General features: G+C 48.7%; 1 protein-coding gene across 4 annotated transcripts in view; it reads right to left on the minus strand.

Annotated features, from left to right (window-relative positions):
• Positions 1 to 2,712: 2,712 nt before the first annotated feature.
• Positions 2,713 to 23,069, minus strand: part of SH2D4A (SH2 domain containing 4A) — a 65,691-nt gene continuing 45,334 nt past the window's right edge. For all 4 annotated transcript variants that reach the window (XM_057697157.1, XM_057697155.1, XM_057697158.1 and 1 more), the window contains 4 exons: positions 21,779 to 21,980; positions 19,204 to 19,334; positions 4,542 to 4,762; positions 2,713 to 3,888 (listed from right to left, as the gene is read on the minus strand). In XM_057697157.1, coding sequence (XP_057553140.1) covers positions 3,796 to 3,888; positions 4,542 to 4,762; positions 19,204 to 19,334; positions 21,779 to 21,980 — 647 coding nt within the window. In that variant the 3' untranslated portion in view covers positions 2,713 to 3,795. The remainder of the gene's footprint in view (positions 3,889 to 4,541; positions 4,763 to 19,203; positions 19,335 to 21,778; positions 21,981 to 23,069) is intronic.

The raw sequence follows: 23,069 nt of genomic DNA on the forward strand, positions 1-23,069 counted from the left end.
TGTGACCGGGGACGCCAAGGCAGCTGAATCCGTTTGTCAATGACAGCTTTGGGGTGAAGACTGGTGACTGCTACCTTGGGTGACATCAGCATCAGGCATTAGAGAATGCTCTTTCTGTAGTATTTCAAACCCAAACAGTGAGCCATTTCTCTGCACGTCAACTGGCTGATACATTGGGTGATTCACCATCAGGTCCTTCACTCTTTAAAAGTTTCCCTCTACCCCTAAATTCATCCCAGAAACTCTAGCAAAGGGGCTGTTAGGATACACAGCCCACTGGTTATATGAGCTGAGCTGATAAAGGGGGAGAGCGATCCTGGGCTCAGGGCTCACATTTGTAGAGAACTTTGTGCATTCCAGGCACTGTACATATTTCTTTTCTAAACCTCTGAAGCCAAAGAGTGACTTTAGAGCTCAGAGATGAAGCTGAAGCTCGGACAGCTTAGCTTTTTTTTTTTCCTTTAAGATGCCACCCAGCTGGTTAGTGAACTACTGGGATCCAGACCCAAACCTGCAGGGCTTTCCCTCCGCTGTGTCAAGCTGCCTCGTGACCAAATAACGTGTGTGTACCACCCAATAACAAGAGGGCACTTTTATCATTTAAGCCTCCTGGGGGCTTTCAGTCTGGGGCAGTAGTAGGACGTCTAAAGATCCCTGAACAGGGAGGTAAAGAGGCAGAGCCAGTACTTCTGGAAACAGAAATACTAACGTCCACACTGCAGGCTGTATGAGCAGAAGAATCTACATTGCAAAGAATGTCTTCTGTGAGTGGAAAGGCCAGGGGGAGCAGTTCTCTACAGTAATACAAGGAAGAGGATGGAGGGGAAAACAGTGCGGAGGGGATTACAATGATGGGAGGCAAAGGCGGGAAATCGAAGTGAAAAGTACCACTGTTCCTGAGGACAGGAACACTCAGTTCGAATGAAAGTATTATTTAAAGACATAATTGTAGAAAATGTACGTTCTAAAACAAAACCCTGTGCAATGCAGTCTGGAACATGTTCTTCACAAAATGAAAGCAAAGAGGCCCCATGAAGACATATCTGAGCATCTCCTGTGTCTTCTCTGTGCACCTGATGCAGGAGTCCCAGGGTATACATGTGTGAGGACATAACTGATGTTTGGATGCCTGTGCCTGAAGAAAGCCGTCCCTGCAGAAGGTGGCAATTGCAAAAACACAGACCATAATTTTGTGTAACCTAAAAACAGACCCCATGCCACATCAGCCGTAACCTTACACTAAAAGGATGATCAGTTCCAAAGCATCAGCTCAGAGTGGCAATTTTTGGTACGAATGCCCCTGAGATATGTGGACTGATCTGCCTGTGCCCCGGTGTCACTGTTTCTCCTTTCTCTTGGTTCTTTTCCTTAGCGGTCCCCGTGTTTCCTCTTCTCGGTGTTAGGTGTGAGCCCCCTGACACCCCACGTCACGTAGCCTGCTGGTGACGCACAGGGACAGAGTGACGCTGGTGCACCCTCCTGCGGCCTGATGGGGGTTTGGTGGGGGTGTGAGGGTCTGGTAGTGGGGAGGGGAAGCGGAGGGCCCTGGTGACTGCAGGAGGAGACCTGGAATCTCACTGAGGGAGAGAAGAGTCGCCGCACGTGGAAGTGGGCGGGTTGCAGCGCCTGGGACTGGGGTGCATCCCCGACCAGGAAAGCTCAGCAGGCAGGCCTGGGTGCTGGCCTTACCAAGGCCACAGGAGGACCAGACCAGGCCAGAGTCTGGACGTCCTCACCTTCAGCCATAACCAGGCTCGGATTCTGGAAGACTGAGTCTGATTATAGAGCTAGGATGAGCTAGGATGAGAATTCAGGCCTCCCAACCCCACTTACATAAACCACACTCCCTCAGAATATCAATGTTTACTCTTGGCCCTTATATCATCAAACACTGGACAGTTTCTTCCTCTCAATATCAATAACCAACAGGGTAAAAGAGTAGAGAACTCAAATCTGCTTCCCCTGGTAATATTAGGTTAATTCAGGTTTCTAGGTCATCTTCTATATTCTAAGTCTTCCTCCAGTAGGATGTCACTCAGTGTAATTATATCTGGATATGACTGTACTTATTTCCTCCAAAATAGCTTTAGGAAGAGGATGATGCTAGCATCTTATATGTCTTCGTAATTACTAGTGGCTATAGGGTATTTTTGTATTTATTCCAGAACCGTAAGGTTTCAAAGCTGGATGAAAATAAGAATTACCTGGTTATCCCACCTTGTTTTGCGAGACGTGAAAAACTGAGGTTTGAAGAGGTAGAGGGACCTGTCCAAGGTCACACAGCTAATGGTGGGGAGAGTTGGGAACAGAAGTTTCTGACTTGCAGCCCTGTGTATCTCTGCAATTCTGTCACGAACTACTGTTAGAAATGAAAGCTAAGAGACAGGTTCTCTTAGACAGCAGACAGGTGTCTCTCAGACAACAGAGGGGCCATGGCCCTCGCGGCTGGTCCGGGAGCTGCTGCGTGAGGCTCCTGACTGAGCAAATCTGCCTCCAGAGCCCAAGAGCCAGGGGAGGCGGGCGGGCTGCACACCAACCAGTGGTACCCAGTGCACGCCAGGGTCTGTAATTACATAAACGTCTATGTTAGTTTCCTAGGGCTGCTGTAACAAATTACCATAAACTCCGTAGCTTAAGACAAAAGACGTTTATTCTGTCATAGTTCTGGAGGCTAGAGGTCTGGCATCGCGGTGTCCACAGCGCCACGCTCCCGTCCAGGGCCCTGGGGAGTCTGCTCCCCACCACTCCCCCCCACCCCCGGGTTCCCCCGGTGTCCCCTGGCTCACAGCTCATCACTCAGGGCTCTGCCTCTGTTGTCCCCTGGCTGCCTTTCCTCTGCACACGCATCTCCGCTTCCAAAGCCCTCTCTCCTTATAAGGACGCCAGTCGTTGGCTCTGGGGCCGCCCTCATCTGACCTGACCTCATCCTAACGTGATCACAGCCGCAAAGACCCTGTTTCCAAATAAAGTCACGTTCACAGGTGCAGGGGGTTAGGACTTCAACGTGTCTTTGGGGAACACAGTTCAACCCACAACACGTAGTGTCCAAAGAGCTCACTCTTCTGCCCTTGTCTATCCGCTAACACACACGTGTGGCTTCACCCTTCTCGGCGTGGTCCTGGGTGGAGCCCTGTCTCGATCCCCCAGAGCCAGGGAACCCCTCACACAGGGCCCCTCACCTCCCGCCTCGTCTGGAGTACTTCTGTTCAGGGGAAGCCTCTCTTCCTACATCTTCAAACTCCTCATTCAGTTCACAACATCCTCAACTTGTGTTCCCTGTGTGTCTTACACCCCGGGCCCCACACACACAGTAAGTGAGATGTGCGGGGACCGTGGGCTCAGCCACCAGTGCAGGCGCCTTCGCCAGCCCCCGAAGCCCCCGTGGAACTCCATGTGAACAGGACCTGAGAGCTTCCGAGATGAGGCAGAGAGGGAGTGCAGAGGCCATGGAAGAGTTCTGGTTTTGAGGTGCCCCTGAATTCCTAAAGCTTCCAATTTCTTCTTGGCGTACTTCACACATCATCAGGGTGGTGGCCTTCATGTCAGGAGCTACAGCCATGGGGGCTCTTCACCCTTTACTGCTGGAGCGCGTGCAACGTACAGGCGGTTCCCTCAGCATTAATTACACTCCAGCATTTGTGCAGATGAGAGGCCGCCACGGGACCCCAAGGGTCCTTTCACTTGGTCGGGACTGGCTCGCGGCGGGGTGACGTGGCCTCACACACGTGTCCATCTCCGCGACGTCTGTCCAGAGGACGGCCCAGCTGGTGGCTGCAGCATGGCACGACGAGGCTGTCACTCAAACAGCTGCTGGTAGTCGGGCGGCTCTTGCTGCTGACCACAGGGGTACAGAAGGAGCTCCTTCCCCAGGGAGGTGATGGGTTCCTCCTGTGAAGCAGAGGGTACAGGTCAGGCTGTGCCCAGGGACAGCGGCACAGGTATTAGGTGACTCCTGAGTCTTATTTACAAGACAGTTTAATACGAAGCCGTGCCCTCCTGACCTCACCAGAGCACATAGCTGCTGATCTCCCCTGGGTTTACACAAACTTTCTTGGCTTAGGCAGCCTTGAAAGAGATTTTTCTTGCCTGCCAACTGCCACGAGGTCTCCCTCCCTCCCGGCCTTGTGCTCTAACTTAAGAGTGTTTGCATAATTGAAAAGAATATATTTTTTAAAAAATAATGTGTATATATATATATATAACTGAATCACTTTCCTGTAATCACTTACAGCAGTAATTAACACAACACTGTAAATCAACTATACTTCAAAAAAAAGAGCATGTTCTCAGGTGTGATCAGATGCTACAGATTTTGTAGCATCTCCTGAATTCTCTGCCCTAGTGGGTTCTCCCTGAGTATTTGAGGAGGAACCAGGTTCAGCAATAAAGGAAATGCCATTAACAACCCTGATTATCGGAGGGGTTGTCAAAAGCTAATCCCCCACTGCTTGTTTCAGTCATTTTTCTTGGAGTTGCCTTTTCGGGTCAGAGCTGCTGCAGGACACCTATCACTGAGCCAGGGAGTCCGCGCAGGGCTTCACCTTGTGGTACTCCACCAGCTCGGCCAGGCTGGCATGCTGCAGCTGGTCCACGCCCAGGAAGCTGTACATGTCCGTGGAGGCGTCTATGAGGAAGTGTTTGCAGCCGTCCTTGGACAGATAGGACAGGGCGTAGCCCTTGATCCTCTCGCTGACTCGGATCAGAAAGCTGCCTGGTACGCAAGTGCTCAGAAGCTCATTCGCTCTCTTTAGTGTGAGAATTCCTGTGGGAAAGAAGAGCAGGTATTTCAGCCACAGCATTTCCAAAGCTCCCCTCTGTTACATACAGCCGTGTGGATAAAGCTGATAAAACTCCGAGCAACCTCAAGTTCATTTTGGGCTTCTCAGGGATAGAGTGTAAGATCGTCCGTCGTCTGGTATTTGGTAACTGGGCCGGGAGGGGGGGGGGGTTACATAAGCCAATGGAGAGCCTAAATGAGCCCTGAAACGTTTACCCCCCCAGACCACATTTCCACTTGCACACCCAGTTACAACAGCACAGGCGGCTTCTGAGTGTGGTAGGACCCCTGACGGTCATCCTGGGAGGGTGAGCTCTCCCCAGCTGACCGATGGGGACTCTGTGGCCTGGGAACGATCCTCCTTGGTCTGGAACAGTGGCTCTCACCCAGGGTGATGTCTGGAAATATCTGAGACATTTTGGGTTGTCCTGGGCAGGGACTGGGTGGGGAGCTACTTTCCTCCAGTGCACTGAGGCAGGGATGCTGCTAAACCTCCCACAGGCACACAACAGCCTCACTACAAAGAGTGGTCCAGCCCCAAACGCTGCCAGTGCTGAAGGCGGACCCCCTGCTCGGGTGCCAGCACGTTAGTGACAGAACCAGGATCGGCCCAGGCCTACCCAGTGTCCTCTGCGGTAGCTACTCCTAAACGATGCTTCACTTAAAGGTATGAAGGTAGATACAGGTATACACATGTACACGTGTATATATGCTTAATATTTGTCTTCACATATACTCAAAAGAATGAAACCCTTCACATATCTATATATTTGTGTGTGTGTGTGTATATATATATATATATATATATATACACACACGAGTTTTATACACATATGTATGCATGTGTACAGTTTAGATCCTCAGGAAGTCACACTAATTCAGAGCAGCCTTTTCCCCAGTGAGTGCACACGCACGAGGTTCGACTTGTATTCCCGGTTTCCTTTCTCACTCCTAGTAGAATTCTTCGGATGAAGCAACAGTGTGATGAGACACAGAGAAAGTGCACAGACGCATCTTGGCAGGGCGGTGACCGCCGTGCGACGCTGCCCTCTGACGGGCGAGCAGCGCTCTCCACGCCCTTCCCGTGTCCGCCTCCTCCTGCGCGGACACTCCGTATCCCATCAGGAAAAACCCCAAAACCTCCTGGTGAAAAGGCAATGGATTCTCACAGCCCTTTAGTCTAATAAAACTAAAGTTAGTAAAGTTAACTGAGCATTCAACCTAATTATCCAGAGTGAGACATAAAATAAAACCATGTCTATGTTCTTTTTTGCAAGTAGACCTTTCATAAGGGGAGGCTTAGAAATCGCCTGTTCGCCCCCCCGCCCTCTTCCTGCCCTGTCCCCACCGCCCCCCCCGCCCCCCCACCAGCAGGGCCGGAACCTGCACGTCGGGGTGTGTGAGGCTCAGCCCCAGGCAGACGCCTCGATGGGATGCGAGCCGGGGGGTGGCAGGCCCTGCAGCCCCTCACGGGCAGGAACTGTGCCTGAAAGGGAGGAATCCCTGTGGCCTCTCCTCTGCGGCCCAGCTCTGCCGTGCCCCGGCCCCGCGTGGCACCTTCTCCATCCTCTCCAGTTGCCTTCCTGCCCTTCCCCAACAAGACTGAGCCGCTGGACACTGCAGGCACAGTGACCCCGAGGAGCCCCTTGGGTCAGTGCTGGGCACCCACGTCAGGTGCCCAAGGGACACCCAGGTGAGCTTCCCCAGCTGTGACCGCGTCTGTCTGCCTGTCTTACCTTCCGCGCACACCCGGTCCCACTGAGGGCAACCGGGGGCTGAACCAAGACCACAGGCGACAAGCCTGCCCAGGGCCTGCAGGGGACCGAGGTTTGAAGACTCTGGTCTGACTGTTTCTGAAACCAGAGGTTATTTTTCACTGACTTCAGAATCGAATTGAGAGGCTCATTCTGGAAAGATTTCTCTCCCCTCCCAGACGTACTGACAGGTGGACTCTGAGATTCCAGATTACTTCAACAGATGGGACAGATGTTATAATTTATAATGTCTGGATTTTATCAAGATGGATTTAGATTCCTAAAATGAAACCTATTCTGGAAAATTATGACCAGAATAAGGCAAATTCCTCCTAAAATCAGGTCATATAGCAGCCGTAAATCAAACCGTCCGCGAGCCTCCCAGTCTGTAACTCTCCCTCATAACGCACAAATCCTGGCGCTGTCTCACCTCCAGAGACACCAGAACACGGTCCTAACGGGGCCTCCTTCCACTTGGTGGTACCCACGGCAGGGGTAGCAGGCGAGTGCTGAGGGGACCAGGCCTTGCTCTTTTTGCTTTACAACAGGGTCGGTATCCCTGAAGGGCACGCTCTCTTGGTGCATCTGTGATACAGGTTGATGTACAATTTCTCATGATTCCATGGAGGGCAGCGGGTACCTTCAAGGAGGCTTGGCTGAGGTCATTGCCAAGCAGTGACCTTGATCTACCTGCGAAGCAAGCTCTTGAACGTAACGCCAAAGTCCAGCATCAGATACTCATTACCACAGACTCGTGGCCTGTGCACGATTCTTAAGAAATGAATTCTAGAGCAGTGAATGGTCTTCATCCAGCCACCTGAGGCTGCAACACCTCCAGGCTGCCTGCCTCAGACCAGCTGTCCTCACACAAGAACCAAACCTGTCTGAGGCATAGCAGGATTTCTGCGCTAGTGGAAATAGATACATAAAAGCTTCCTTCTACTTCATCAGTTTTTGAAATGAACCAGCTCTTCACCCAGCAGTCTATTTTGGAGCTGAATCCAGGCCGGGTGGGGCAGAATGGCCCAGGGGAGAGCAGAGGGCATTGCACCAGGGGGAGGGGGCTGAGGAGGGGGCTGAGCTCTGAGAGACTGGACCCCCGGCTTGGAGGGGACAGAGAAAAAGGTCCCACTTCTCTGTCTGCGTGATGCCTGGAGCCCTCAAGAACAGTCCTATTCAATAGAATTTTCTGTGATGATGGAAGTGTTGTCTGTGCTGGTCGCATGGTAGCCACGTGTGGCTGTTGAGCACCTGATGTGCGACTGAGGGACTCAATTTTTAATTTTAATTAATTTTGATGTAAAGAGCCAGGCATGGCTAGTGGCTCCATGTCAGAGAGCACAGCCCTAAACCTCTCTGAGTGCAGGTTTAGAGCTCCAGGCCAGGCCCAGGAAAACTGCTTTTGCACAAGAGAGAGTAAATGGACCCCAGGAGACCCGAAACAACTCAGAACCCCCTGCAGGACCCTCACTGGAAATCTAAGCGACAGCCACTGCCCTACAGAAGGAGGGCAGGTAAACGGGATGCTCTTGTCCACATTTTCCTCTGCACTCTCCAACATTCAGCCTAACAGCATGAAGCACTCTCATCTCTCCCTGAGCGATCAGAGCCCCAGAGTCCTCCAGGCCTGGTGGGCACCTGGCCCCAGCCCCACTGAGCACTCACCCAGCCTCTCCAAGGGCTCACCTGGCCCCACCTCCACCTGGGCGCTTGCCCACAGCACACTCTGCTCTGTCTCTCCCTGCCCCACCTCCTTGGGGGCAACTAGAGGGCAACTACCACTCCTTGTTTATTTTCATACCCTCAGCACCTGCACTTAGAAGATGTCCAGAAAAGGTCTAATGAATAATTTTGTCAAAAAGCTGCTCAACATCACTAATTATTAGAGAAATGCAAATCAAAACTACAATGAGGTATCACCTCACACCAGTTAGAATGGGCATCATCAGAAAATCTACAAGCACTAAATGCTGGAGAGGGTGTGGAGAAAAGGGAACGCTCTTGCACTGTTGGTGGGAATGTAAATTGATACAGCCACTATGGAGAACAGTATGGAGGCTCCTTGAAAAGCTAAAAATAGAACTACCATATGACCCAGCAATCCCACTACGGGGCATATACGCAGAAAAAACCGTAATTCAAAAAGACATATGCACCCCAATGTTCACTGCAGCACTATTTACAATGGCCAGGTCATGGAAGCCACCTAAATGTCCATGAACAGATGAATGGATAAAGAAGATGTGGTACATATATACAATGGAATGTTACTCAGCCATAAAAAGGAACAAAATTGGGACATTTGTAGAGACATGGATGGACCTAGAGACTGTCATACAGAGTGAAGTAAGTCAGAAAGAGAAAAACAAATATCGTATAGTAACGCATATATGTGGAATATAGAAAATTGGTAGAAATCCACCAGTTTTCAAGGCAGAAATAGAGACACAGATGTAGAGAACAAACATATGCACATCAAGGGAGGAGCGTGGGGGGTGTTGGGGTGGGATGAATTGGGAGATGGGGATTGTCATATGTACATTACTAATAAGAAAAAGTATATCAAATTGTACACTTTAAATACATACAGTTTATATGTCAATTATATCTCAATAAAAGTTCTAAAAAAAACAAACAAAAAAATAATAATTTCGTCACACAGTGAAGTGAGAAGCTTCCTTCTCTAGGACACTCTCAGCCACCACTGCCTCTGGCCTGAGAACTGTCACCACGGGTACAAAGGGTGCACTCATGTTTCTCCAAGGCACCCCAGGTCTAACTCTGCTGATACACGTACATCTGTGTGTCCTGCTTCCAGTGTCTGGAAAGCTGTCCTGCTTTCTAGCTTCTAGGAAAAGCTGGGTGTAATAACCAAACGAAAGGTAACCAACAACGAGCCCTGAGAGTTCTTTGTATCTGCCTGGCGCTCCTGCAGGTGTGCGTTCCCTTATTTAATACTCACAGTGGCCTGAGAAAGAGGCACTGTCACTGCCCTCCAAGAACAGAGGGCAAGGCCAGGAGGATGGGCGGGGAGTGCTGGCTGGAATCAGAAACCAGAGCCTGGCTGGAACCAGGCTCACACCCACCCACCCAGAACATCTGCCCCTGGTGCACACGCCGGTACTTCCAGCAGAACCCTGCAGACTGAGAGTGCACACGTTATCCCAGGGAGCCTTACACTTGGGAGAGAGCTCCCCGCTACGTCACACTCTCTGACCCTGCAGTGTGTAAAGGAAGCACATTCAGGGAGGCTCTGGGTCCTGCCCTGGTCCTCTGTGTGGAAGGATGCGCACTGGGATGCCGGCATTCTCCCCTGACATCTCAGGCACCTTAGGGATGAGGGAAACCAGTCAGAGCTCCTAAAGCGTTATTCATGATGTTCCCTTAATGATTCAAAGGTGAAAATTACCTCGTTTGTTCTCCTTTCATCACCTTAATGTTCTAACGCTTCCTAACTAGGGCTGAGCGTGCAACACACAGTTCTAAGTACTTTACACGTTTTACGTCAAGTGTTCAGACCAGCCCTGGGAGGCAGGTAACATCTTTATCTGCACAGGACTGATGAGGGTCAAGTGCAGAAGTCATGCCCGCTGCTGCGGCCACACAGCCAATGAGGGGGGACCAGGAGCTGAGCGCATGCGCGAGGCCCCAGAGATGCACTTGTCGGCAGTGCACTTGCTTTCCCACCCCTCACCAGTGTCAAGAAGCAGCCCCCAGCCTGCTCTGGCGCTGGCCGCAGAAATCCAGGCCATGGGGCACGTGACAACAAAGAAAGGCTGGCAACAAAAGCATGGATTTAAAACAACTTTCTGAAGAGTAGAAACCCCTTTCCAGAAAAATATCCCGTGGAAAACCCCCAAGCAGAGCTGCTCTCCTTAGTGGGACCCACCACCCTCCTCTCTTGCTGTTGAGGTCCCTCCAAGCACACGGTGGCAACCACAAGCCCGGAGCCCTGGGTGTCGGTGATGGGGGCTGCGGGGCTCCAGGCGCAGGCAGGCCGTGACCCTGGCGGCTGGGCAGCGTCCGGGTGGGGACCCAACTGCATCATTTGAAAAGCTCAAGGAATAGAGGGCTTTGGGGCTAATGGACTATCCTCAACATTAGTGGAGTAACACACTAAGAGTTCTGCAGCACATGTGCTGCCCTGGGTAATTTATGAGAAAAGGCAAGGCCTCCCAGAAAGAAAGCAATGCATAGTATTCGCTGCAGAAAAGAGAGGTCTTCTCAAACTTGAATAAATATAGTAGCTTTCACCTCTTTGTTTCATCTTCAGTTATTTCAGAAATCTGAACTAACGCAACGCAGGCACAGAGGAGAACCACAGAGAGCGATTTAGACAAAGCGCTCTGACACTATTGTAGATGAAGCTTCGATGCTGAATGGAGGTGACTCCCAGGACTCGCAGCTCAGGCCCTGCTGGTCCCTCCCAAGGTCAGGCTTCCCCGTGCCCTTCCCTGCCACACACAGGCACTGAGAGGTCCACACACAGGCCAGTGCTGCTGTCACACACACGTCCTCCTGCTGCTGGCCACAGCCTCTCCCATTCCATGAAACAGCTGAATCACAGATGTAATTGAGTCAGGGTGGATACATTTGTGTGACTTTGGAAAGTCACACAAAGCAGCAATTTGTGCTTAAATCAAGATAGAAACTTGAAAAATCCCTTTGTGAGAGATGGGCAGAATTTTGACAGCCCCGCAATTAAGAAATCTCCACTCCTCAGCAAAATAACTGAAGGACAGGTTATCACTTATGGGTGCCAGTTTCCAGGCTCATTAAGGCTTTAGCCTGAAGGAAATCTAAGGACGCTTCTGGGAGACTTTCTTAATGCAACCCATCCAGGTATGTACACTCAGCCCTGGAGGACGGTGCTGAGGGAGCCTGGATGGCACCCTGCCGGTGTAACGGAGAGGAGCAAGCCTTACTCCATATTGGATCTACTCCTTTAGCACTAACCTTTGTGCAGTGTTGCCTGTGCTTAGTCATGCTGGCTTGCACCTTTGTAAAAGAATGTTACCTAGAGCCTGAAATGTACAGGGTAACCCATTCTCAAGGCTCTGACCTTTAAAGGTATAATACTTTCCATTCATAAAAAGATTAAAAAGTTGCAGAACAGAGAATAACCTTTGTCTCCTTGGAGGTTTACAGGTACACTGTGACCTGACCTACTGACCTACATGCACAGCTGCAAGAACAAAGGATTCCTGCACCAAGAAGTTTGCAACAACCAACCACACCCCCTCCCCTTTGAGGATAAAAGAAGCCTGAATTCTAACTTGGGTAAGATGGTTCTTTGGGACACTATTCCCCCAGCTTCTCGGTCTGCTGGCTTTCTGAATAAAGTTACTGTTCCTTGCCCCAGCACCTCATTTCTCAATGTATTGGCCTGTCATGCGGCAAACAGGATGAGCTTGGACTTGGTAACACTGGGAGACAAAGACACAGGACTCTTCCTGGACAATCACCTCTGGGGAACTTAAGTTCCAGAGAGTAACTGCCTCCACAGAAATGGCAGGATTCACCCCCAATGGAGAGTGAACACTTGGAGGGTGTAGCAAAAATGGAAGCAATCAAAATATCTGCAGCAGGAACTGTGTTGGGATCCCACGGATGCTAAAGGGATTTGCTTTTTAAGTAGCTTAAAATATAAAGTTTTTTAAAAAAAATGTAAAGCATTTGGAGGGGAGGTTCGATCATACGCCATGACAGCAAAGACATCCACGAGACATAAATCAGGGGGAACTATTTCATCCACCTGAAACATTATCCACAATCTAGTCATTTCCGTATTTGGACAAGGAAGCATAAATCACATTTCAGAGGAATGTGATCAACTACTGATGCGTGAAGCAAGCATGTGAATTATCTAACAGCAACAGAAGCAATTAGCCATTTCCTACATCAGAAATCTGTTTATACGTTTACTTCTATCTTTTCCCCACCTTCCCACTCCTAGTCCCTGCTGGCTCCTAAGGTCCTGACACTGTTGCATATTTAACAGGAGTGGGAAAGTGGACAGAACGAAGAAATGGGTCCGCGGGTTTCTAGATGGACCTTCGAACTTCAGTTTTATTTATCCTTGGCCCTTTTCTCCAAGCACTGAATACAATTAATTATATATCTACCCACGCTGGAGATTGACAGCAGGAGACAGCATGAGTGAAATGGCTTTGCTCAGTGGGGTGTTCGGTTTGGCCAGCAGGGCTCCCCGACACTTATCACCAACCGCACAAGCAGTCCAGACCGGAAGGTGCTGTAACCAGGTGGCCACACGCAAGGATGAAATGGATAAAAACAAGAATCGTTCTCAAGGGTCGAGACAGCCCTGAACTGAACACTGAAGCATGAGAGGAGATAAGGGGTGAGGGAGAGAGAGAAGAAAACAATCCTTCTTAAAGGAAACAAAACCAAATAGACTTAACAGCTACAATACTCAGAAAATTATAAATCTAGAAAAGAGAAGACATTGCTTCAGTGACCCTAGGACTCACTGCCGTCCACCCTCCCTCCTAACCCCACACCCAACCCTAAATGCTTGTTCTGCTGAACTTTCTAAGCAGCTTTATTCCGTTTGCGGGCTGACTGTCCATCTGTTCTCCCAAACTACCGTTGCCTTCTGAGGTGACCTCCTGGGCTCTGGGCTTTTTAAGGACAGGCCCTAAGTAAATACTTGAGGAAATAGCATAGGACAGTTTTTGCAGTAATTAAGATCTATTTTGTTGAAGTGCTGCCTCTTCCTTGTATGTGATGCGACTATTCAAAACACTGCTTTGTGGCGGGGTGAGGATGAGGAGGAGAAGGGCAGGGAGGACAGGAGAGGCAACTTCCTCTTAAGCCCATCAGTTCCAGTTACAACAGAAACACTGCCCAGGCCCTAAGCACTTCACGCATGTCAGCTGACTTACTTAAGAAAACAATGCTATGGTGCAGATATTACTATTACACCCACTTAGAGAGGTGAGAACACAACTGAAACCCAGTGGTCCATCCTGGAGTCTGGTACTAAGCCTATACCACGCTACCATTCCGAGCTAGGAGCTGAGAAAACTCTGTGCTGCTTTGCGGCACCAAATTTTTAAAGATCAGCTTGAGATATCATTTACATACAATGAAATTCACCAATTTTAAGTGTGCAGTAGATCGATTTTGACAAATGCATACCATTGGGTAACTCCTGCCACAATCACAATAAGATTACACTTCTGTCACCCCAAACCCTCGTGGCCTTGGGACATTTGTATGTCAAATACCTGCTTCTTGGAATCCCACCTGGGAGTGAGCAGAACAGTGTCTGGACAAAAATGTGCTCTTCCCTTATTCTCAGAGGGGAGGATGGGGCAACATGTAGCTGAACGAGGTCTCTGTGACACTGACTGTGAGACTGAGTGGCCTCGTTCACTTATCAGAGAAACAAATCTCTGTGGTATTACTATTCACTGATTTAAACGTCACAAGCTAATAGACAGCACCACGTGGGTGTTCTCACGTGTCCTAGTGCAGATGCCACGTGGCTCTGAAGGCAAACAGACCGGGTCTGAGTGCTGCCTCTGCCACCACAGGTGGGAAAGGAACCTACCGTCTTAGTTTCCAGGTTCTTCTCCGATGGAGTGGGAATGAAAGTTTAAGTGCTCAGTGCAATGCTTGGCCCACGTTAGCCCTCAAAATACTACAACTCCAGCAGAATCCTCTGACAATCTGAATTAATGAGAGTTCAACAGTGTTACTGGATTCAAGATCAACATATAAGAACAGAACTTCTTTACACGAACAACAACTAATGATATACTGAAAAAAAATTTCAACATAGAAACAAAGATTATAAATACATAGAACTAAAGTCTAGTTTGCCTTTTCCAAAGTGCATGTCCTGTGTGGGGAATCTATTTCATGATTTAAAAAGAAATATAAGGAGACATTTACCATGTTCATGGGTGGAAAGATACAGTAACATAAAGATGGCAATTACCTCTCCAAATTAACCTACAAATTCAATGCAATTCCATTAAAAATCCCAACAAGGGATTTAAAACTTGACCCGTTGTCGCTGAAAGCCATGTGGGCAAGTAAAGGAGCCAAGAAGAGTGAAGACAATCTCAAGAGGCGGAAGGAGGGTGGACTTCCCCTACCAGATATAAAGACATTACTGATGTGCAGTCCCCCAGAGACAGCCTCTTGGCATGAAATGGAGGCAGCATTAAAATCAGTGGAGAAAGGAAGGACTATTTAAGGAACAACGTTGGGACAACTGGCCACTTGTATGAAAAAAAATAAATAAATCAAGCCTCTATACCACATATCATCTATAAAAATAAATTACAGGTGTATTGTGTATTATACAGTAAGCAAAAACCATAAAGACAGCAAAAACTCAATCTCATTGAAATGAAAAACTTCTATGCCTCAAAAAGCTAAAAGACAAACCACAGACTAGGAGAAGACACACGTGACCCATGTAATTGATAAAGGAACACTATCTGGACATATAAAATCCCAGAAATCAATCTTAAAAACTCAATTCACTGGAAAAATGGTCAAGGGATTACAAGGAATTTCAGAAGAAGACACCCACCTGGCTAGGAACCGTGAAAGGCTAACTGGACAGAAATCAGTGCAAATGAAAAGAGGGTGGTTCCACTGTGAGTTCGCAAGATTGACAGAGATGTCTGGCAATACCACGCATGTCAAGTGTCGGAAAAGAACCTTTCAAGTACAGCTGGTGGGAGTGTAACTTTGTATAATCACTCTGGAGGGCATCTGTCAGTACTTAATACAATTAAAGATGCACGTGCCCTACCTCCCAGCACGTCCCCTTCTAGATGCACACCCTGAAGAAGTTACTATGCACGTCTACAACAAGACACGTTCAGGGTGTGCACCACAGCACTTTCTGTAACAGCAAAAATATTGTACCACATGTAAGAGAAGGGATGCATGAGTAATGAAGTGTGTGTGTATGTATGTGCATAATAAAATACACAACATCGTGAAACACAAAACAATATGTGGTTTATAGTAGGTGTATTATAAATATATAAATAACATATATCATAAAATACTGCACTACAGATAAAATGAAGGCGCCAGGCTACATTTACAAACAAAGAAAAGTCCAGATGATGTAATGTTGAGAGGAAACATGTTGCAGAAGAATGTCTGTAACATGATACCAGGTAAATGTTAAACACAACATTGTTTTATAGAAACATGCATATACCTGTTTTATATTTTTAAAATATATTTCATAGAAATACACACACATGTATATATGTAATGAGTATAAATATATGGATGGAAAGGACTGCTTCAGAAGAGTGGTTCACCCCTTGGGAAGGACAGAGGGAAACAGAATCAAATAAGGAATAAAAAAGGAGCCTTAATTCTCTGTTAGGATTTATTTCTTAATAAAAACAGATATGAAGTAAATATGGCTTTTAACATTCACTGCATCTGGAGATACCTGAAATGTTATGCTATAACATTTGTTTCATCATTGGCACTAGATATATTTCCCTCTGTACTATTTTTGTTTAAAATATTTAATAATTAGAAAAATCATGTTTAAACAAGGAAAGAGAGCTTCCCTGGTGGTGCAGTGGTTAAGAATCTGCCTGCCAATTCAGGGGACACGGGTTCGAGCCCTGCTCCAGGAAGATCCCACATGCCTTGGAGCAACTAAGCCCTTGTGCCACAACTACTGAGCCTGTGCTCTAGAGCCCACAAGCCACAACTATTGAGCCCGTGTGCTGCAACTACTGAAGCCCACATGCCTAGAGCCTCTGCTCCACAACAAGAAAAGCCACTGCAATAAGAAGCCCATGCACTGCAATGAAGAGCAGCCCCCACTCTCCGCAACTACGGAAAGCCCGTGTGCAGCAACGAAGACCCAATGCAACCAATAAATAAAAAATAAAATAAATTTTTAAACATATTAAACAACAGGGCTTCCTAGGTGGCAGAGTGGTTAAGAATCCGCCTGCCAATGCAGGGGGCATAGGTTTGATCCCTGCTCCAGGAAGATCCCACACGCCACAGAGCAACTAAGCCCGTGTGCCAAAAAAAATAAAAATAAATAAAAAAAAAAAAATAAATAAATAAATAAAAACAAACAAACGAGAGGAAATCCTCCATCACGTGGCTGGGCCTCATCTAGTCATTTGAAGGCCTCCCTGGGGCAAAGACTGACCTTCCCTGAGCAAGAAGGAATCTGCCAGCGGGGTGGCGGTGGGGGTGTAGACAGCCTGTGGATCTGAGCTGCCAATCTGCCCCGTTCTCCTGCCGGCTGGCCTGCCCGGCAGGTTTTGGACCCACCAGGCCTGGGACAGAGATGGGGGGGTGGTCTCTGCTCCTCCCTGCCGCCTCGGTCCTGAGTGCTGGCTGGTGCTCCCTCAGGTTCTGAGCCTGGTCTTCCTCTCTTACCATCTTCCCAACTCACCCCTGGAAAACTCAGCCCCTCCGTGCTTTTAATTCTGGGCTGACGATCCAATCCATCTACTGTCTCCAGCACTGACCCACTGATCCGACTGCCAAATGGATATTTTCACACAAAGAAACATTCAAACTCATCACACCCCAAACAAGCACACGGGCCCCTCCCCTAAGTCCCCGCATCCTCCTGGGCTCCCATCCCACCCACAGCGTGCAGCTCCCACCCGCCCCGTGAGCCAGAGGCCCAGCAGCCCTCGCGTCCCCGTCCCCTCCTACCCACCCCCATCCTTACCCAAAGCTGATTAAGAGAAAGGGGTGAAATACAGCCTTCTGTGGGGTGGAACATTAGGTGGCCAAGACAGTAGCCTAGGAAGGGTGATTTACGGAGTGTGTGACAATGAATGGAAGCCAGCAAACCAGCAAGGAAGAATGTCCACGCCGCTGTTTCAAAACAGGGGTCCTGATAAATAAACAACACGTGATCCATCTTCTCTTTGTCACAAAAATGTGAAATTTTGTCTCCTTAAAACTGAAGATAATGATTTACATTGACTACCTGGCTGTGTGTTTGTTATTACATTATTATATTGTATCATATTACTTGCTTTGCTTATACCTATGATAAATATTTGTATAAATGAAAATAAATCAATAACAATCAATTATATGTAAAACTCGAGTCTTATTTTTTAACCAGAGCTTCAACTAGACTTTTTAGCCCGACTGTGTCTTCTTAGCTCACAGCAACTGTTTCAAATAGATCTGCCTGTTAATGTATCAGGATTTTTAATAACATCCACACTTTGAATTTCTTACTCCATGCTGTTAAAAAAGCTACCACCCTTGTAATCAGGGATGAAAGTATCTTCTGCCCAGTGACACAGAAGCTACAAAGTGGCTGATTTCCTCACTGCTTATGTTAAAAAGGAAAAAAACAGGCAATGCAAGGCGGCAGAGGTGACCATGGCAGACGGGTCACTGACCATGTTCTTTCTAGTCATCTTTTGAAGCCGTTGTTACTTTTTCCCAATGTCTTCAGGGCAGAATGGAAAGGAAGGAGGCTTATGACCTGGTCCTGGGAGGGCTGGGGTGAGGGGCTCCCCTGGGAATGGACAGTTACAAAGCCTATATCGCCAAAGAACATGCACTTCCAAGGAAAGCTAGATGGTTCTGCTGTACCTGTACCGCAGCCCTTTTGTAGAGAGTCTACCACAGGTAACTTGGTTCTTTACAGAGGTGTTTGCCACGCTACATGTTTGGGAGCTTATTTTTGTGGCTATATTTGTGTGTGAGAAGATCCTACTGAAAAGAGAGTAGCCTTCAATGTAACTCAAACCAAGACAGCTGTTAGGACAAGTGTGCTCTGTGAGAGGATGTGATTTCTGCCTTAAAGCTTTTGTGGGGACTTCCCTGGCGATCCAGCAGTCGACACTCCGTGCTTCCACTGCAGGGGGGCGCGTGTTCGATCCCTGGTCAGGGAACTAAGATCCGTGCAGCCAAAAAAAGAAAAAGCTTTTGTTGTCCACAGAACCAATGAGTCCAACCCAACCACAGACCTCGTGGAAGCCAACAGAGGCAGGAAGTCACCTCCTGTTCTTGAAATCCAAGAAACTGAGAGATCAGTGAGGTGGGCGCTGGGTACACAGATGGCTTAAGTAAGCCCAGTTTCAAGGGTCGAATGAAGACGTGCTTCACAAGCTGACTCTGCTCAACCTCCAACAGACCCACTTCACAGCCTTAACCGCACGGATCAAAGACACAGAACTTTTAAGCAAAAGATCACAAAGTTCAACCCCTTCACTTAACAGATGAGGGATGTGAGGCTCAGATACATGGATTCACTGCAGAGAACGAGGACGTGCTCAAGGTCACCCAGCCTGTGACCTTCTGACCACGCCCGGCGGCCCCACCAGCCCCTCCCGGGGTGGAGGGTGGGTGACGGCACTGCCAGCTGGGTGGGGGGGGGATCACAGCCGAGTGCCCCGTGCAGGCGCCCAAGGGGCCCTGCCTCCCGCGCCGCCCCGTGGGGTCCGTCTGGGGTGATAAACACCCCCCATGCTGGCAGCCACCCTGGCTGCGGGCCACCTGCCGAGAGCCTGCAGCTCCCCGAGGAAGCCAAGCAAACACACTCGTGAGAACAACGTCAGAGCCTCTTCTGGGGCAGCTCCGGTGAAAGGGAGCCTCGATCCTGCCCTCCTGAGGATGAGCCCCGCCCACCCGCTGTCGGAATTGGAGCCGCGCACTCACCATGGAACCAGGGCGCGATGCTGTCCGAGGCGTCCAGGTAGCCCGCCCGCAGCGGCAGCTGCTCCTCCCGGAACCAGCGCACGATGTCCTCCTGGGCCGAGCTGGACGCTGGCCTCACCACTCCCTGATTTCTGACATTCGAAGAAGTTTTTCAAGTTAGATTCAACTCATTTGAAAATAATGGTTTCAAAACTCACTCACACACACACACACACACACACACACACGGAATATAACACACTTGTGAAGCTCTGGTCCCATGGCTGAGCTCATGGGGCGGGGCCTGTGCACGGCCATCGCTTGGTTCCTCCAGGGCAGGGAATAGGGGGTTGCAGACCTGTCACCGGCCCGTCCCATCCTGCAGACCAGTCGTGAGCTACGGCCGCGCTGACACAGATTTTATTTCATTTTTAATATGAATGAGAAGCTCCATTAACTCCCAATTAAAATGTGAGAAAATGAGCATTAAGAAGTGAAATACACCCCCAGCTGTATTTTCCTGGAGAGCATGTACTTGCAAATAGAAGAAACCAAACGCAATAGAATAAGCTTCTTCCCTAACACTTTCGTCATTCAATTTCCTCCTCTTTCTGTGTCCACGAACCTCTCTGATGTGCTTCCTTCTCTCTCATGCTTTGAAGAGTTCTGCTAAAAGGCAGTGTCAGAAATAAAAAGGAAAAGAAAGAAGAGTGTTTGAAGATTGGTTAAGAGAAAGATATAGGCTGCAGAATGGTTTTGAGATACATTCCGTAGCAGAACTTAAGTTCTGGGACGTAAGTCTATTTCCATTACAGAAAGTAACACCACAGTGTAATAAACGTACTCCCAAGTCCTAGGCCCACTGATTCTGAGCAGAAGTCAATGTAAAATCAGCAATGAATTTGGATGCGCTACCAGCATATCCTGTCATGTAAATTAACTTATGCTCTTTATGCTTTTCATGGTAACACACACTACCAGGAATTACATGTGACATATATGTCAGACATACATATATATACACGTGACATATATGCATGTATATACGTACACAGTATTTTGGAGAAAACAGTTTATATTACTTGACTTTCCAAGGGAGCAGGCACTGCACACACATGAGATTACATGTTAAGTTCTCTTCCCAGATGAGGTTCTTTTCTTCGGGAAATCTTTGGAGGTCAAACAGAAACTCCAAGGGCAGCCCGGCTCTCTCTTTCCCTGGGCCGGCGCCTAGCTGACCTCAGTCATCACTGTTTGAAGTCCCAGCCCTGAAACCATCCAGTCTGGGCACCTCACAAAAAAGCACTTTATGCAACTGGCTTCAGTTGGAAAATATGAACTCACTGAGCTTAAAACATCATCTTAAAACCCTCATTAAAAGGGTGCTTTCATTGCTGTCAGTCACATAGGCTGTGCTCGAAAAATACGGTGGGTGCGGGCGCATGACAAGTTGTATTCCCACCCCTGGAGGAGCCCGGAGAGGCACACAGCCCACGGGGACCTGCAGCCGGATGCAGTGACATGCTCAGGCATGGGAGGGGCCTGCGTGTGAGCTCACGCTCTGTGCCCCGGTCACAATGCTGCAAGCCGCTCTTGTTTTGTTGTCCATAAGGAAAAAAAATCGCTCCCCAAACTGTCACTCTGTAGAATGTGGTCATTTAGTGCTGGTCCCCAAGTCCCCAGATGGAACCTTTTAATTGAGTAAGTAGAAACAATCATAGTGGAGGAAATGGTTCACCTCCTGCTTCCTCTGAGGGCATAATCTCCATCAGGAAAAAACCCTGAAGATAACTACTGACCCCACACAAAGGGAGATCTTTGTTTTTTATTTTTCCATACTCCTAACACAGAAGGATTTTTAGTTTTATTTCAGAGGAAAAGGCTTTAGATAGTTGTGTTTCATTAAATCAATATTTGATTTCTCTCGGTTATTTTAAATATCTTTCTACACATCAGAATATAAAAAAATCATATAACAGCAATAGCCAGGAGAAAATAATTTTATAATTAGTTAACATAAGGGACGGGGGTTTCTGCTGTGATATCACTATATTTCTCTTCAGGGATTTTCCAAAACAAATTGTTCTGCCGAATTCCTCCCACAGCCTAGGAGGCAAAGGGACCACCATCACCAAACAAAGTCTTCATTTAAACAAGAAACATTTCCAAATTCTCAACCTATGACTTGGCTGTATATCCCAGAACGAGAATTATCATCAAATTTTGAAGGCTGAGCAGTGGAGATGTAACTCTGCTGCTGATGTGAAGCCCGGCAAGCCTGGTTCCTGCTGTAAGGAACCCCCAGCTGTGCCCCCCTCCCCTCGCTGGCTGTCCCTGGGTGGGGACGAGCTGGGCTGGGGGCACAGGAAGTCACGACCTCACTGTGCATCTTCACGAAGTTCTGGCTATGTTACTGGTACCCACAGTGGGGATGTTGCAGATGAGGCGAGATGAGGGCTGCCCAGGTGTCTCAGCATCACCTGGGGGTGATGGAGTGAACGGTACCCACAGCCTCTCTCCCGGCAGCGGCCACGCGATTCATCTCTCATCGGCCATTTCACTGCTTATGCTCAAAGCCGCCTGTGTGGCTTCTTACCTGAGAGGTTTGCAGGGGTGTCCTGCTGAGCTCAGGAACTGAGGCTTGGGTGGAAGGGGGGGCCTCCGGGGTTTCTGGGGGCCACCGGGGGTGCTCTGCGGCCCCTCACTGCCTCTCCCCCTCTGGGACAGCCTCCTGTAGTCCTCCCGCGCCTGTTTGGCCAGAGAGCGCCTCCTCTCATCAGCTGCTTTGGATTTTCGCACTAGAAAGACAGCGGGGTTTGAGAAAGGCCTTGTCTGGAAGAATCAGCACCGCAGACAGTGAACAGAGTGGGCTCCAGTAACAAGGAACAGGCACCCGCAACGCCTTTACTCAGGGTTAGGGAGCAGGGCTCGCTGCCCCAGTTCTCTCTTTCTACAAGACTCTCTGGGAGGGACAGAAGAAAGAGGAGGAAGGGGCGAGAGACAAAAGCAGAACCATGTGTTCGAGACTCTCCTGCAGTGGCCAAGACTGAGGAGTCCCAGCCCGAGTGAGGGTCCAGTCAGTAGCGGGACCCGGATGCCACATCCTCACCCTTGAGCCCCGAGTCACCAGCAACCATCAGGAACTCCTCAGTGGCTCGTGGCTGTGGGCAGGGTGGAAGGGCAGTGAGGCCACGCTGAGAGCCTACGTGGCTGAACCACGCGTGAATCAGCCTCCCAGACCAGAAAATAAATGATTCTTACACAGACAGTTACAGCCTTTGTAGGTACATAAAAGTGTCCCAAGGCTGCCTTTTACGATTGTTTTGTAAAATAGAGGGCTGTTGGTTTTGCTGTTTTTGTTTCAGTAACCTAGCATTAAAGATTCTAATGCAGGATGTAAGAATAAGCTTTACTGAGTGTATCTGCACTTGAGACATCATTGCTCAGAATCTGTTATGTCTGACTTCAAAGAAATGCCTAAAATGTTCCATCACACTAAGATTTCACTGCATAGAAGTGATTGGATCTGGTACACATTTTCATTTCACAAAAACTGTCATTTTAATGGTGTTCCCTGTGATGGAATTCCCAACATTCTGTGAACACGGCCGCCCCTGTTCTCCTCCTGCTGCCTCAAGGGATGACCAGGCAGTTAGGGAGTCTTTGTGCGAGTCAGATGGAAGCCCTAATCCTGTTTCAAACCCGGCTCCTCCCAGCATCCTTACACACGCTCTGCCCTGCCTTCATCTGCACTGGCCTCTCCCCTGAGGATGCTCTCTGGGTAGCGCTAATGTGGAAGGAGGCAGGGTTGAGCCACAGGTGTGGGAGGGATGCTGACGCAGCCGGCCAGCCTCTTATCCCTGTGTTCTTCTGATTACAAAGTTAAG

This window comes from Hippopotamus amphibius, chromosome 10 (genome assembly GCF_030028045.1).
Source record: "Hippopotamus amphibius kiboko isolate mHipAmp2 chromosome 10, mHipAmp2.hap2, whole genome shotgun sequence".
Classification (NCBI taxonomy): Eukaryota; Metazoa; Chordata; class Mammalia; order Artiodactyla; family Hippopotamidae; genus Hippopotamus; species Hippopotamus amphibius.